At 37.3% G+C, this 14,343-nt stretch overlaps 1 protein-coding gene across 1 annotated transcript; it reads right to left on the reverse strand.

Moving 5' to 3' along the window:
* Positions 1-1,821: 1,821 nt before the first annotated feature.
* LOC129263413 (uncharacterized) lies at positions 1,822-8,468 on the reverse strand. The gene is made up of 4 exons (XM_064100712.1): positions 8,446-8,468; positions 7,140-7,250; positions 5,223-5,418; positions 1,822-3,966 (listed from the first exon to the last, which is right to left on the reverse strand). The coding sequence occupies exons 1-4, from the start codon at positions 8,466-8,468 to the stop codon at positions 3,934-3,936; spliced, it is 363 nt and encodes a 120-aa protein (XP_063956782.1). The 3' UTR covers positions 1,822-3,933.
* Positions 8,469-14,343: the final 5,875 nt, after the last annotated feature.

Consider the following 14,343-nt stretch of genomic DNA (forward strand, 5'->3'; position numbering starts at 1 on the left):
TCAACTGCTCGTACCTGGCCAGATTCCTGACCCATAATGCTAGTGTAGTCTAGTAATATAGACCCACTTGAATGATAACACGCTAATCAACTACTCAATACATTTATACCGCAATAATTATGTTACCAAGTAGCAAAACAATTACTTTTTCCTCTCAAAACGTTTTAGTTTCTCTATACATTAATGCAATTATAGGTCAATTTATTTTCTGTAGTTTCAGTAGATATCTGAAAACGTATATTTTAATACTATCAGTCAATGAGAGACCACACACAGTTCACTCCCCAGTTGGTGTATTCTTTTAATGGTTCTTTCAGTGAGTATAAACAAACTGACATCATAAATTTCATAACGTCATAACTGCATAGACATCATATTATGACAACTTCATAAATAATATCATTTTCATCAAGGTACCAGTACAATAAGTCATTCATAAACATATAGACCCTACACAAATTTCCAACTTATTTAAATATTGATCCATTCATTTGGAATATGCATATTATTTTAACATGAAAAAGTGGAGGGGTCTACAAAAAAGCTAGTTAGTAAGATATAGACCCCCACCCCTACTCTCTCCCTCTTACTCTCTTTTATTTCTCTGTCTCACTTCTACCCCTCTCCTTCCCCCGTTTCCTCATTCCTATGTAGTCTCTCCACTGTCTCCTCGCTTTGTGCTCCCCTCTCTTCTTCCTCCTCTTGAACTCCACCCCCTCCCCAATCATCCCGCCCCCACAATGCGCATCTAGCTCACCCAAACACAACCAAAATATGACTTCATTGGCCAAGTACACTCAAAGTAACACAACAGGATCAGAGCAAACCAAATCACTTTCAGCAATAAGTCAATAGTAGGTCGCTATCTTTTATTCTCATCAATATATACAATAACATACATTCTGTTTAGTACATATTAGAACATATTAAGGTGTAAAGTATAGAAAATCTTTTTAAAACATTCTTAATTTTTTTGTTGCAAAATGACATATTCTCATCACATGAGTAGATAATTACATGTGTGTGTGTATATATATATATTCCTAATATATATATATATATAAAGAATGGGGCCATATTTAAATCACATTTTACTGGATTTATTTGGAGCCATATATCGTTGCTGTTGTGTGGAATCCTAATAAAAAAAAAGGACAGCGGATCCCCAACCACAAAAAAGAGGATGCCTTAAGTAGTCAACATAAGCACCTTCTTTTGTCTAAAAAGAAATCTCTATAGGAATCAGGAGACTGAAGAAGTCGATATAAGGGGGCGACCATATACTTAGTAAAATCTCTAAATACCTTCCAGAAAGGCTTTCAGTGGTCCCTGTAATTATGAGAGTAAACAAATCCTTGCCTGTTCCATAAACTCCAAGATTGATTTTTTTCATTTCTTCAACAAAACAATATAATATTCTAAAACATGCTCTTGATGCTAATATGAAATCCTTATAAATCTTGTTTTTTCTAGTCTTGATTAATTTGATGATTAAAAAGAGCTGATTTCATTCATGTCTTAATACTCTTGAGTTGTATATAAACAAAATAAACTTGAAAAGAATTGAGGTATAAAAACTGAGTTCTCGTATTGTTTTGTTCCTTTTCACCGATATTTGTCAGCACTATTTCCATCATCTCTAAAATCCGAAAACAAATTGGTTTTTATCAGTAATAGCAAAAAAAATCATACATCTGTAAAAATGGGTTAAAATCTTTTGAATTTGAACATGAAGTCATATTTTTGTGTGCAATAAATCCTCTTTTTCTGCTTGTCAGTCAAATTATTTGGGATCTTTGTTAACAATTTCTGTAGTAATTAGTCACCGGTCTTGCGTAAAGTCATTCATATTTTACGAACAGCTTTATGGAACGGGCCCCAGGTGACTAGAATAGCACAGCAATGGACACTCTATGAAGGTTTTGTTGCGTTTCTACTTTGAATGCATTAGCATGTTCTTATAAGAATGTACTTGGCCAACTGTGTAATACCAGTCGCTATAGTTGACGGATCAACGTGTTGTGTGGATCTAATGAAAAACGCAATTCAAAAGAATATATGAATAATTTGTAAACAAATTTTTGGCATTACTCCTATGTGTTTTAGATTGCATGCTCGATCTGTAATGAAAATCATAAGTCAGACAAAATTCCAGTTCATCGTGATTTAGCCGTGAACCAGAATAGCCTGGTGGGTAAGTCGCTGCCCGGAAAGCAGTAGATGGCAGGTTCGAATCCCACCGTGTTCCAATTTTTTCTGACTTATGATTTTCATTACAGATTGAGCGTGCGATCTTGAACACGTAGGAGTAATGCCGAAAATTTGTTTACAAATTATAATTTCCTCCTATTTAAGCCTCTTTATTTACAATATATGAATAATCAAGACATCAAAGTTGATGCTTATAGTTCATTAAATATTAAACCACCATGTCACTTTAGTACAACTGACCTTCATCTGATCATGAGCAGAATGGAACTCCGAACTGGCTTATTCTGGGGTCCATTTCAACTTAGACCATGATTTAACTCTGTGCTACATTTATGGGAATCTGAAACATGTCAAAATGTTGTTTACATTGTATGGTTCTATATTTCTTTCGTTGTACCCTCACGCTTTAATGCTGATTTCAACTGTTCCCTAATTCTGGATCAATTTATTTTAATCAAATATTTGTTCCTCCTGGCTTTCTATGGTTGTTAATCATAAGTTGGTTCCTTTTTTGTGCAACCTACCTGTTTTATACTATCATCATGTTATTCCATTTTGTAACTCTATTGTATGTAATGATCTTTGTTCACCCAATCAGGTGTGGGAGGGGAGGCCTGTGGGTCATGGCCATTAAGTTGACCTATTTCCTACCCAGGCTACCTGGTTGGGTGAGAAAGGGTCTAAAGAATATTTGTATTTTTTGTACTATTTCTCAATCTTGCATTGTACATGCTGTCTTGTTTTTTATTAAAGCTAAATGAACGTAGTTGCAGTAAAACACTGATTTCGTGAGAAAGTCTGTAAAACCAAGGTAAAGTATTGATATATCATCGTGGATCTAGATCTGGTACAGTTACATAAACTGAACTTTGTGAAATCATAATATCTAGCTAAAAACGATCACACTGAAGATCGCCAACACAGATAGGCACACGTGGGACAGTGTATTATTATTGCTGGAATAAAGACCCGACGGAAATGACAGAATCCGCGCTTATTTTGCTTATTTCTCAGCAATTACACAATTTCTTCCAGAATCCTTTGGCACATATTTTTTATTCATACAAGCAGACACTTTGGTGATCATTACATTAAATTCTGTAAAAAATCATTTTGAGATCGTTCCCACAACTGGAATTTATCTTTAAGTGCCGAATAAAATAATAATAATGAAGAAAGCTATTTTGAGTATCATTGCAAAACAGTTACGAATGATTTGAGTGTAAAATGAGCTGATAATGTGAGCCTGCCATGTCATATAATCGTGTAATGTTTGGCTCTCCATAGTTAAACCACAACATCAGGGGCCGGTTGCATAAAACCTTTCGCCATGAAAAAAACGTGTAATTTTCAATTGCATAGTTTTGTTAGCCAGAGTTTTTGTTTATTTGCAAGGGTTTTTTATGGCAAAAGTATTATGCAACGGGCCCCTGACCATTTTTTAGTTAACCAGAATTTAGAACATGGGCCACAATGTCTCAGTTAATCAGTTATAGATGAAATGAATTACTCTCAGCCCAGTCTGGTTTAATAAAGTGGAGATAATGTCCGAGCAGGGATTTGAACTCTTGACCTCATGTTCACAAGTCCAAGGCTAGACCACACAACCCATAAGGTCTCATGAATTATTCAACACTGTATCTGTCAATGCTTTACAGCCTCATTTTGTTGGCTTTCTCATGAATATTCATAATCCTGGATGTGGTCAAGGTAGTCTCTGTTTCAGTCACTGTCTTCCCCCAACTCATCAAATTCCTAGACAGAAAGACAGAGAATGGAAAATTCCTGTAAATTCTCAGAAAAATATTGAAAAATTGAAAAAAAAAAAAAAAAAATCTTATCCTCTAACAACTCTGCATGAAAACGAGATTAAATACATTTGCTGTAATTTTGTCAACAATGCTTAAAGGCATGAAATTAAAAACTCAAATTTTTATACTATCAAAGTTCTGATCCATCCGGTGGGAATAGTCAAATACTATCACAACATGGGTCATAAAAGTTTATCATACTGGAATTTGAATTTCTTTGGAAAAAAAAAAAGATTAAATGTATTAAAGACATCTTTTTCATAAATTTATTTGTTGATACATTCATTTATTAAAGGAGAATGAAACCATTGGAACAAGATAGCTTGTGTGAAAACAGAAAAATCAAAGAAACAGATCAACGAAAGTTTGAGAAAAATCTGACAAATAATGAGAAAGTTATGAGCATTTGAATATTGCGATCACTAATGCTATGGAGATTCTCACATTGGCAATGCGACAAAGATGTGTGATGTCACTTGTGAACAACTCTCCCCATTACTTTAGTATACTTTCACTTAAATTGCCTCTTTTATCACATCTATCAGTAGATCGTGTGTTCTTTCTATAGGAGGGCATGTAATACAGATTTTTAAAGAATACATCATGGCTAAAGAGTTTGTATCACCGCAAGAAAAAGCAAAAAGAGACATTTTGGGGGTATTTTATAGTCCATCAAAGGGAAAGTTGTTCACATGTGACATCACACATCCTTGTCGCATTGCCAATGGGAGGATCTCCATAGCATTAGTGATGGCAATATTCAAATGCTCATAACTTTCTCATTATTTGCCCGATTTTGCTCAAACTTTCTTTGTTCTTATTCTTTGATTTTTCTGTTTTTCCAAAGGTTTCATTCCCCTTTAAAGTCAGTCATTACTCCATTCATCCACCACACATCCAATCTATCCATCCATGCATTCATCCATCCATGCATGCTTTCATCCATGTAATATGCATTCATCCATCCATCCATCCATCCGTCCGTCCGTTCATTCATTCATTCATTCATTCATCCATGCATTCATCCATCCGTCCGTCCATCCATCCATCCATCCAGTCCAAAATTTAGCCGTTGTTTAGCAATATTTAAGAATTTTAAGGCAAGGATCTTAAGGGGGGGTAGGCAAAAAAGCCCCCCCCCCCCCCGGCGTTTTGGAATACAAAACACCACTTCATTGATTATCACTTTCATGAACTTACCAAACTTAAGCTCCTAGGTTCAATCATACAACTATGTCTCTCTGTCTCACTATCTATCGAGCTGAAATCTAGTTTACTAGGAGTGCATCTCGGGGTTAGAAGGACCGACGTTCTGGACGGCGAAGGACGCGTAGGGGTACCAATCCATTCTGCACCCCGTACTAAGCTTACATTGGGACTTCCACATGGACTCAGCCTGTTAAAAGATAAATGCCAGTTGTGGTAATGATCATAATGGCCCATATTCTGAAGTCAGGTTTAACTTAGACCACGGTCTAACTCTGTGCTAAAATTAAATAAAACCAAAAGTTAAATAATTATGTTTATATTGTATATTTCTTATGTTTACTTTTTTCTTTTCCTTTTCCTTTTATAATGAATAAAAATACTTCATTTATCATTCCTGAAAATTTTGAACAATTTGGGTGTCATATGAATTGATAGATTGAAAGTGTACTGTTGGGGATTTGTGCTCCAATTGGCTTTCCATAGTTAAACCACAACTTTACACCAGGGTTTAATTTAAATCCGAGTTCAGACTACGGGCCAATGAGTTTGCACAGAATGCAATAAACTGACTACCAAAGTGTCTGTTTGCATAAATAACAGGTGCCAAAGGTGCCAATTGCTGCGAAATCAGCAAAACAAGCATAGGATTTGCGCTGAATATCAGGTATTTCTCCAAGCGATAATAATACACTGTCCCACATATGCTTATCTCTGAAGTCGATCTACAGGGTTATCGCTATTCACCTTAGATTAAACTATTTCACGAAGCTCAGGTAATGACACAGTACCAGATCTGGATCCATGACAATAGGATTTGCCACCGAGCTTGTCGTGGGGGCGCTTTTGCATTTACTTAATTGAAATTTAAGGACTTCATGCACACTTTAGGTGAATTTCGTAAAAATTTTCAGTAAAAAATGTAAGTTCTCTAACTTTCGGGGGGGGGGGGGGGGAGGGGGGTGGCAACTGCTCCACCATGACAAGCTTGCTGATGAATAGACCAGTTCTGAGTTACCTCAAGGGCAATTTTGGTCATATCAGCTTTTTTTCTTTCATTATGATAGGTAGAATTCAAAGCAAGATATTATGTGAGCATGCCCTACATAGCAGGATGCAGAAATTGCATAGACCTGGGCCCCGTTGTACAAAGAGTTACGATTGATCCGATCAATCGCAACTATGGAAAGCCAGCAAAGTCAACATATGAAATGCATGTTTGTTAAAAAAAAATCTAGATATGAATGCATATCCATAAATTCATTGATTTCTTGACAATTTGGGGTGTTCTCCTTTGATTACAAAGGACATTTTGCAAATTTCCTGTACAAAAAATTATGACACTAATGGATTTCCATAGAGTTACGATTGATCGGATCAATCGTAACTCTTTGTACAACGGGGCCCAGGTGACTAATATAGCACACACATTGAACACTCTATCAAGGTACTGTATTTATTACATTTCTGTGAATGCATTAGCATGCTGTTATATCAATGCACTTGGCCAACTGAGAAATGAAAAACCTAATTCAAAAGAATGCATGAATAATCAAGACATCAAAGTTGGTGCTTATCTCAATAAATATCAAACCTCCATATTATTTTAGTACAAATGATCTTCTCCTGATCATGCGCAGCAGAGAATAATTTTGCTTTACAAATTTGAATAGCATTTTTGGTCATAAGAGAAAAGCTCTCAACTAAGTAATGTACAGTCCTATGTAAAAATATGCTATACGAAAGAGTTTATGCATAGCAGTCTTTAAAAAGTGTGGAGCAAATTGCGATGCGATACGAGGAAAATTATTCCCTGCACAGAATGGAACTCCGAACTGGCCATTCTCTCGTCATGAATATAGATTTGGTACAGTATGCTGCATATGGCCATATGCCATTGTTGCTACTTACTTTGCTGGTTGTCTGTTTTTAGTGATGGGAGATGAGCTTCTTGGAGTAGGACCACCGCACTTCTTCTTCTTCTTCAATAGAGTTGGTGTAGATGGAGTCAGTATGCCCTTACTAAAGATGTAGGAAATACAAAACACAGGGCATATTAAAGCCTGTCTTAACCCTAAGAAGACTGGGGAGGGGGGGGGCTGAATCAGCCCCCCCCCTCGACATTTTTTGCGATAAATCCGCCGCTAAATTTTTTTAACCGCATTGCTCGCTGACTTTTTACTTTCAAGTCTCGCCCAACTTTTGAGACCAAAATTGTGACCCCTGGGTAAGCGGTTCCGAAATTACGCAACATTTCGTAAATACATGCAGACCCAAAATTACTTAAAAACGTGAATTTGTGTACAAATCCAATGCAAATAGTGTTTTTAGCCAAAATTCATAAAATGTATCATTATTTTTCCTTTTACTGCTTAAAATCAATTAATTTTAACTTGTTTATGGTCAAAATAAAGTCCCTGACAATTTCCACTGAAAAAACAATAAAAAAAAGTAAAAAAACAAAGAAATACATAAGAAATGTAGAAAACAATAGAATACATCTTATGTATTCTATTGTTTTCTAAATTTCTCATGTATTTCTTTAGATTTTTCGCAGAATTTGATATTATAGTTTTGTAGATAATGCCATGGGTAATGCACGTGCCAATTTTCGTCGCGATCGACGTTCAAGATCATAAGGGGGGGGGGCTCCCCATCTTCTTAGGCGTCGAAATAGCCCAGTCTATTTAGGGTTAACCCTTATCAAACTGGGGGGGGGGGGTCAATTTCTATATGTTCACAAAAAATTAGCATTCTACTAGCTATATAAATAGAGTTTAATGCAAAAACATACCAAAAAAAACACCAAAATTAGGGCAGTTTTTTTTTTATACCCTTTTTTGCATATTTATTTCATAAAGAAATATAAGCAATTAAGTTTTAGAAAATTTTACTATACAGTCTTGTAGTTTACATCCGGCTTAACGCGCGTGCAAATTTTCGCAACGATCGCGCAATCAACCGCTGAGATCTGAGGGGGGGGGTCAATCAAGTATATGTTAGTCTGAAATAGCCCAGTTAAGATAGGGTTAAGGTTCGGTAAGGGATACTATGTGAATTATCACCCGTATCAGACATCTCTGATTTCGACGGTCATTTATAAAACTGTATTGCCCTAGATTTTCTGAATATCGGGAAAGGATAGGTATATTCTTTGTCTTTTGCTCGGTCTCCATGCGTGTATTGACTTGGCATGCAGAGACGACGCAAAATATACCTTTGTATTTTCCCTGGTCTCATATCCGGGCATTTAAAGACGCGAAGAAAGAGATACGCTTCTGCGCAGCAACAATATATGCAGACCTGCCAACCTCTGGGAATGAAAAATTGTATTCTGTGATAAAAAAAAAGTGTATTTTCCCCCCAAAAATGTATTTCATAACAAAATGCGCGGCGCACCCGCTCATCGCGGCGCTCAAGCTGCATGCCAGCTAATATGCGCACCGCTCTTGCAGATGAAAAAATGAAAAAAAAAAAAATTTAAACATGTGTTTGTCTTACCCTGGTTTTAACAAAATGATTGAAAAAAAAACCTGAAATTACATTTAAATAACCATATTTGTGTAAGTGTTATGAAATAGAGACATACAGAGATGATTTTTCTCAATAAATTACGATTTTGTAAAAAAAAAAAAAACGTATTTCTTAAAGAAAAAACGTACTGCCGTATTTTGGTTGCAAAAACATACTAAATACGCCAAAAATGTACTGGTTGGCAGGTCTGGATATGGCATAACAAAGACAATGCAGGATTCTGGAACTAGATATGCGTCCCTGGGGACCTAAAAGGTATGTCATAATGGTGAAGTGCTGAGCCTATCAACTGATAAAAACATGACAGATTAGAACCCTATTCTTAAAAGAAATATCTCAATTTCCATGATTTTTGCTCTAAATGTCTGATTTGGATTTTAATAAAAATATTGACTGGCTCTTCTTTCGGGGAATATCAAATATATTGCCCTTAAAGGTAAATGCTAGTTTTGGTAACGATATCAAAATGAAAGAATCCAATGAAATGACCACCAAAGTGTCTGTTTGTATAAATAAAACGCATGTGCCAAAGGATTCTGGAAGAAATTGTGTAATTGCTGAGAAATCAGCAAATAAGCACAGGATTCGGGTAGAGCGTCGGGCCCGACGCTCAAAGCAATAATTATACACAGTCCCACGTGCGCTTATCTGTGTTGGGGAAGTTCAGTCTGAACATTTTCAGCGTAGATTTCAAGATTTCACAAAGTTCAGTTTATGAAACTGTACCAGATCTAGATCCTCGATGATATACTGACAATTAAGCCTGGTTTTACAGACTTTCTCATGAAATCAGTGTTTACTGCAACTACTGGGGCCCGTTTCATAAAACTTTTGACTTGCAACTGTAACATCTCCCAGGGGACATCCCGATAGACCGCGGGTCCGATAGACCGCGGGTCCGTTAGACCGCGGGTCCGATAGACCGCGGGTCCGATAGACCGCGGGCCCGATAGACCGCGGGTCCGATAGACCGCGGGCCCGATAGACCGCGGGTCCGATAGACCGCGGGCCCGATAGACCGCGGGTCCGATAGTCCGCAGTGTGTGTAAAATTATAATAAGATATATCAAATGTCATCGAGAAGACCAAAGGTCAAATGATACGAGGCCATGGGGTTCTATTTGGTGCGGTTCCATGGGGGGCCGAGGGGGAACTGCCTCACCCCCCACCCCCAGCTCAAAAAAGAGGGGGAAGAGGGGGGAAAAGAGAGAATAAAAAAAGAAAGAGGAAGATGGTAAAGAAGATAATAGAAAAGAGAGTAAGAAGGAGAAAGGAAGAGAAGAAAAAGGGGAAAGGAAAAAAAGAAAAAAAGGGAGAAGAAAAGGGGAAAGAAGAGGAAAAAAGAGGACGGAAAAGGAAGAAAACAAAAGAAAGGAGAAAGGAAAAGGAGGAAAAAAAGAGGAAGGAAGAGAAGAATATTTAAATAGAGAGGAAGATGGGAAGAAGGATAAGAAAAGAGAGAGAGAGAGGAAAAGAGAGAGTAAGGGGGAAGGGAGGAAAAACGAGAAAAGAAAGAGGAAAAGACAAGAGAGAAAAAAGAGAAGAAAAGGGGAAAGAAAAGAAAGAGAGAAAGGAAGGAAGGAGAATGAGGGTAAGAGAAAGAAAAAAGAAAGAAAAGGAGATGGGAAACGGTAGAGGGAGATGTTGACCTGGACGTCGATTTGATGGCGCCAAAATAACGTTCGAACTACGGGGCGCCGAATTGATGTTCGATATAGCGGGGCTCCAAATTGATGTTCGAACTAGGGGAGCGCTAATTTGAATTTTGACCATAATGCGACTAATACATGTTTCAGAGGGGGAGGGAGGGCAAAGTTATATTTCACATGGGGGCGCCAAGTTTATGTTCAACCGAGGGCGCCAAACTGACCTTCAACTTAGAGGGCTTCATGCAAATTCATTTTCTACCGGGGGCGCAACATTGCTCGTATTTCCTGTTTATAGTGAAATATATGTCCTGCCAAAAAACTTAAATTAATGCGGCTGAATTAAAATATCACGTTTTTACGATAGCAGAAAAAAACAATGTTTTCGAGTTTTAAGTCTGTTTAGCGAGATAGATACCCTGTTTAGGGTCACAAACAAGGGTTATCAAATTCAGCTCGCGCTACGCGCTCGCAATATTTGATTAATGAAATATGCATCCTCTGCTTCAATCCCACATGTAAGTGTTAGTGTTTTTAAAGTCAAAATACATAGGCCGATCCAGGGGGCAAAGATTCCCCCCCCCCTTGGTGGCGCAAAAAAGGGGTAAGAAACAGAAAAAAAGGAAGAGAAAAAGGACAAGCAATTAGAGTAGGAATTATAACTTAGTCCTTCTTAAGTCAGTATATAAAAAAATTGAGCTCGTGCTTCGCGCTGGCATCAATAAATTGTTTAATTATATACGCATCCCGACCTTACAGTTTTTTATGCGAACGAGAAGCACAAGCTGAAAATATTTGATATTCTAACCTGACAACTGAAAATGTATTTTTCATTTCACCATTATAAAAGTTTTCAGCTAGCGCTTCGCAGTCGCATTCATTTTTTAATAGATATGCATCGTGTTCATCATAACAACTACTAACATAGGCGGATCGAGGCGGCCCGAGGGCAACCTCCCCCTATTGACAGAGCAAATAAATTGTGAAAAACGGGGAAAGAAAAAAAGGGGGAAAGGAAGGAGAAAAAAGAAGACGAAACATAAAAGGAGGAAGACGAGTGAATAAAACAAGGTCAGGAGAAGACTTGGAAAACAATTTGTAAAAATATTTAATGTCACTATATTAAAGTTTCGCTCGCGCATCGCGCTCGCATTGCCTGTTCGATAAGATACATATCTTGCTCAATAGGCTGATATGTAGTTTAAAATATCAATATACAAAACATAATTCAGATCGGACATCGATCTTTCATTATTTTGTTTTATTTACCAATTTATGTGCTCTGGAAAATGTCCGTTTTATGGTATGAATCAACATTTGCAACATTTTGTGCGCTCGCACTATTTGCCAAGTAGGCCTACCTATTGTCTTTTTATATTTCATATAAGATTCTCTAAATATACCTTTTCAGGTGTCTCGATTGTAAAAAAAAATAATAAAGGCCTATGAGCTAGAGCTGTGCGCTCGCATTTTGATTGGTGAGTTATGTATACATATATATTAATTCTATAACAAACTACTTAAATCCCCCCATTAAAAAATTCCGGATCGCAATTTGCGCTCGCATTATTTGCTAAAAATAATATCAACCAATGAATCCTATTCAGGATTACAAAAATACTTAAAATATCCAGTTTTCAAGCCTCATGCACTGTCAACAAATTTCACACACTCATGAGGCTTAACAGATTAATAAATATGAAATAAAATTTGTATGAATTCATAATAACTAAATTGTCCCCTTTTCAAAATAAATGTCAACAAGTTTTAGGAAAAGAAATAGAAGATAGTCATCATTCTTATATGATGACAAAATGTCCTTAGGCCTAAAATGTCTTGATCCTAGGTCAAATAAATAATAAAATATCAGCTCGCGCTTCGCGTTCGCATTATTTATATAGTGCTATCAAATTTCCCTATATACACAGTGCTGTAAACAGCGCTTAAATTGACCCTTTTCAAATCGGAATTTCAAATATTATTTTCAGCTCGGGCTCTGCGCTCGCATTATTGATTTTTATGATGAAAAATGAAATGTATTCAGCTTGCCAGTATTCTGTCTAACTCTAAAACACGCGCACGCATGTTTTTGAGATACAAAGCTTGATCTTATTCTAAACGTGCTAAAATTATCCTGTTTCGAATCAAAATATCAAAAAATTTCTGCTCGCGCTTTGCGCTTGCATTATTATTGTAGTTAGATACCAAAAATTACTCATCCTTTTTCATGATTGACAAACATGAATTGATTGTCCCATTGGGGGATTTGAAATCTCATCTTTTTAGGTTGGAACATCAAAAATGTTCAGCTCGCGCTTCGCGCACGCATTATTTAATCGTTGAAATATGTATCGTCTTAATGGCTAACTGCAAAACATCCTTAACAGGTCCCTTTTCGACCAGTCCAGAACGAATATTTAACATTTCTGCTCGCGCTTCGCGCCCGTGGTAATTATCTAGTTACGTACGCGTCCTGTTCAGGCTCACAAACATTGCCCAAAATGTTCAATTTTCAGGACAAAATACATGAAATTTCATTTTTAGATTACATAGGACTTAAGAGATTATTACACATTTATGTTGCTTATAAAGTAAAGCTAGGCAATGACTGTTAGGACATGGGCGTTTTGCCCCCCCCCCCTAAAAAAAGAGAGAATCAAGACTAAGAAAAAATAGAGAGAAAAGGAAAGGGATTAGAATGAAATATAATATTTTCCAAATATTATGTCAAAATCTATCACAACCTTGTATTTTTGTTATAAAAATGTCAGCATATTTGCTTGCTCGCTTCGCTCACTGGCAACTTCTTATTAATTTTATGCGATACACAATCTCGAGCCCCCTCGAGATTGTTGGCTCATTACGGCACTGGGACAACCCCTTCAAAGAAAAAAAAATCAACTTTGAGCGGCCGATCGGGGTAAATATGGGTGAAAAAATGGCCCCTCACCCTATTGGCGGAAGCTGGGTCCACCCCTGACTTAGGCTTCCAAGATATAATACATGAAAAATCTATTTTAAAAAATCAGATCGCGCTTCGCGTTCTCATTATTTATTTAGGCCTTGTGAGATACCTCAATTTGTTTTTGAGAATGAAATCTCAGATTTTCTTTGACGTCTACCCCCCCCCCATTTCATTTTTTTTACTTGGTGCCCTCGCCACCCCCCCTCCCTTCCGTGCACTCATGCTGAATAAATACGCAACTGATGAGAATTAGTCGATTGCTTCGAGATTGCATTATTCCCAAAAGGTTATCATTAATATTATTGAGGGGTATTCTAACACAACAGTACAGAAACTATAGCTCCCGTCCACACAAAATTCTAGTAGGGCCTACTCTGGTTAGAAGTTAAACCAAATTGAACCCCCCCCCCCCAAATCGCTCGTGCTTCGCGCTCCCATTGATATTACATTATATATTCATGGATTTTTTTGTCAAGAACACATGAAAAAGTGGTCTTTGATTTTTTTAAAAATAAGATTATAAGATAATTCAAATCCATTTAAGGCACTTAAGTTAGCCTGGCCGGGAGGGAGTGGGCGCCATTTTTCGAAAAGTACACATATGGGCGCCAAATATCAGGTCAAATTGCCCCCCCCCCCCTCCCTCCACACGAAATCCTGGATCCGCGCCTGGGTTCTATAACAATAACCCAGTTAGGGCAATCACCACCTGAAAACTACTTAGGTAAATATTATCCCCATATTTTTACCGCCGGGGACTAATACCCCCCCCCCCCCGGAAATTTACCCTCCAGACAATTACCCCGAATAATTACCCCTAGTACGGAGCCTTGAAAATGCCATCAACGTGACGACATGGCGTGGTACTTTATCTTGCCATGTCTTAATTAATCATTGGCGGCGGAAGGCAAAAAAATTTAGGGGGTCCACCTGAAATTTTGGGATGGACACAGGTAAAAAAAATTGACAA

This window comes from Lytechinus pictus, chromosome 6, assembly GCF_037042905.1.
Source record: "Lytechinus pictus isolate F3 Inbred chromosome 6, Lp3.0, whole genome shotgun sequence".
In the NCBI taxonomy this organism is placed as follows: Eukaryota; Metazoa; Echinodermata; class Echinoidea; order Temnopleuroida; family Toxopneustidae; genus Lytechinus; species Lytechinus pictus.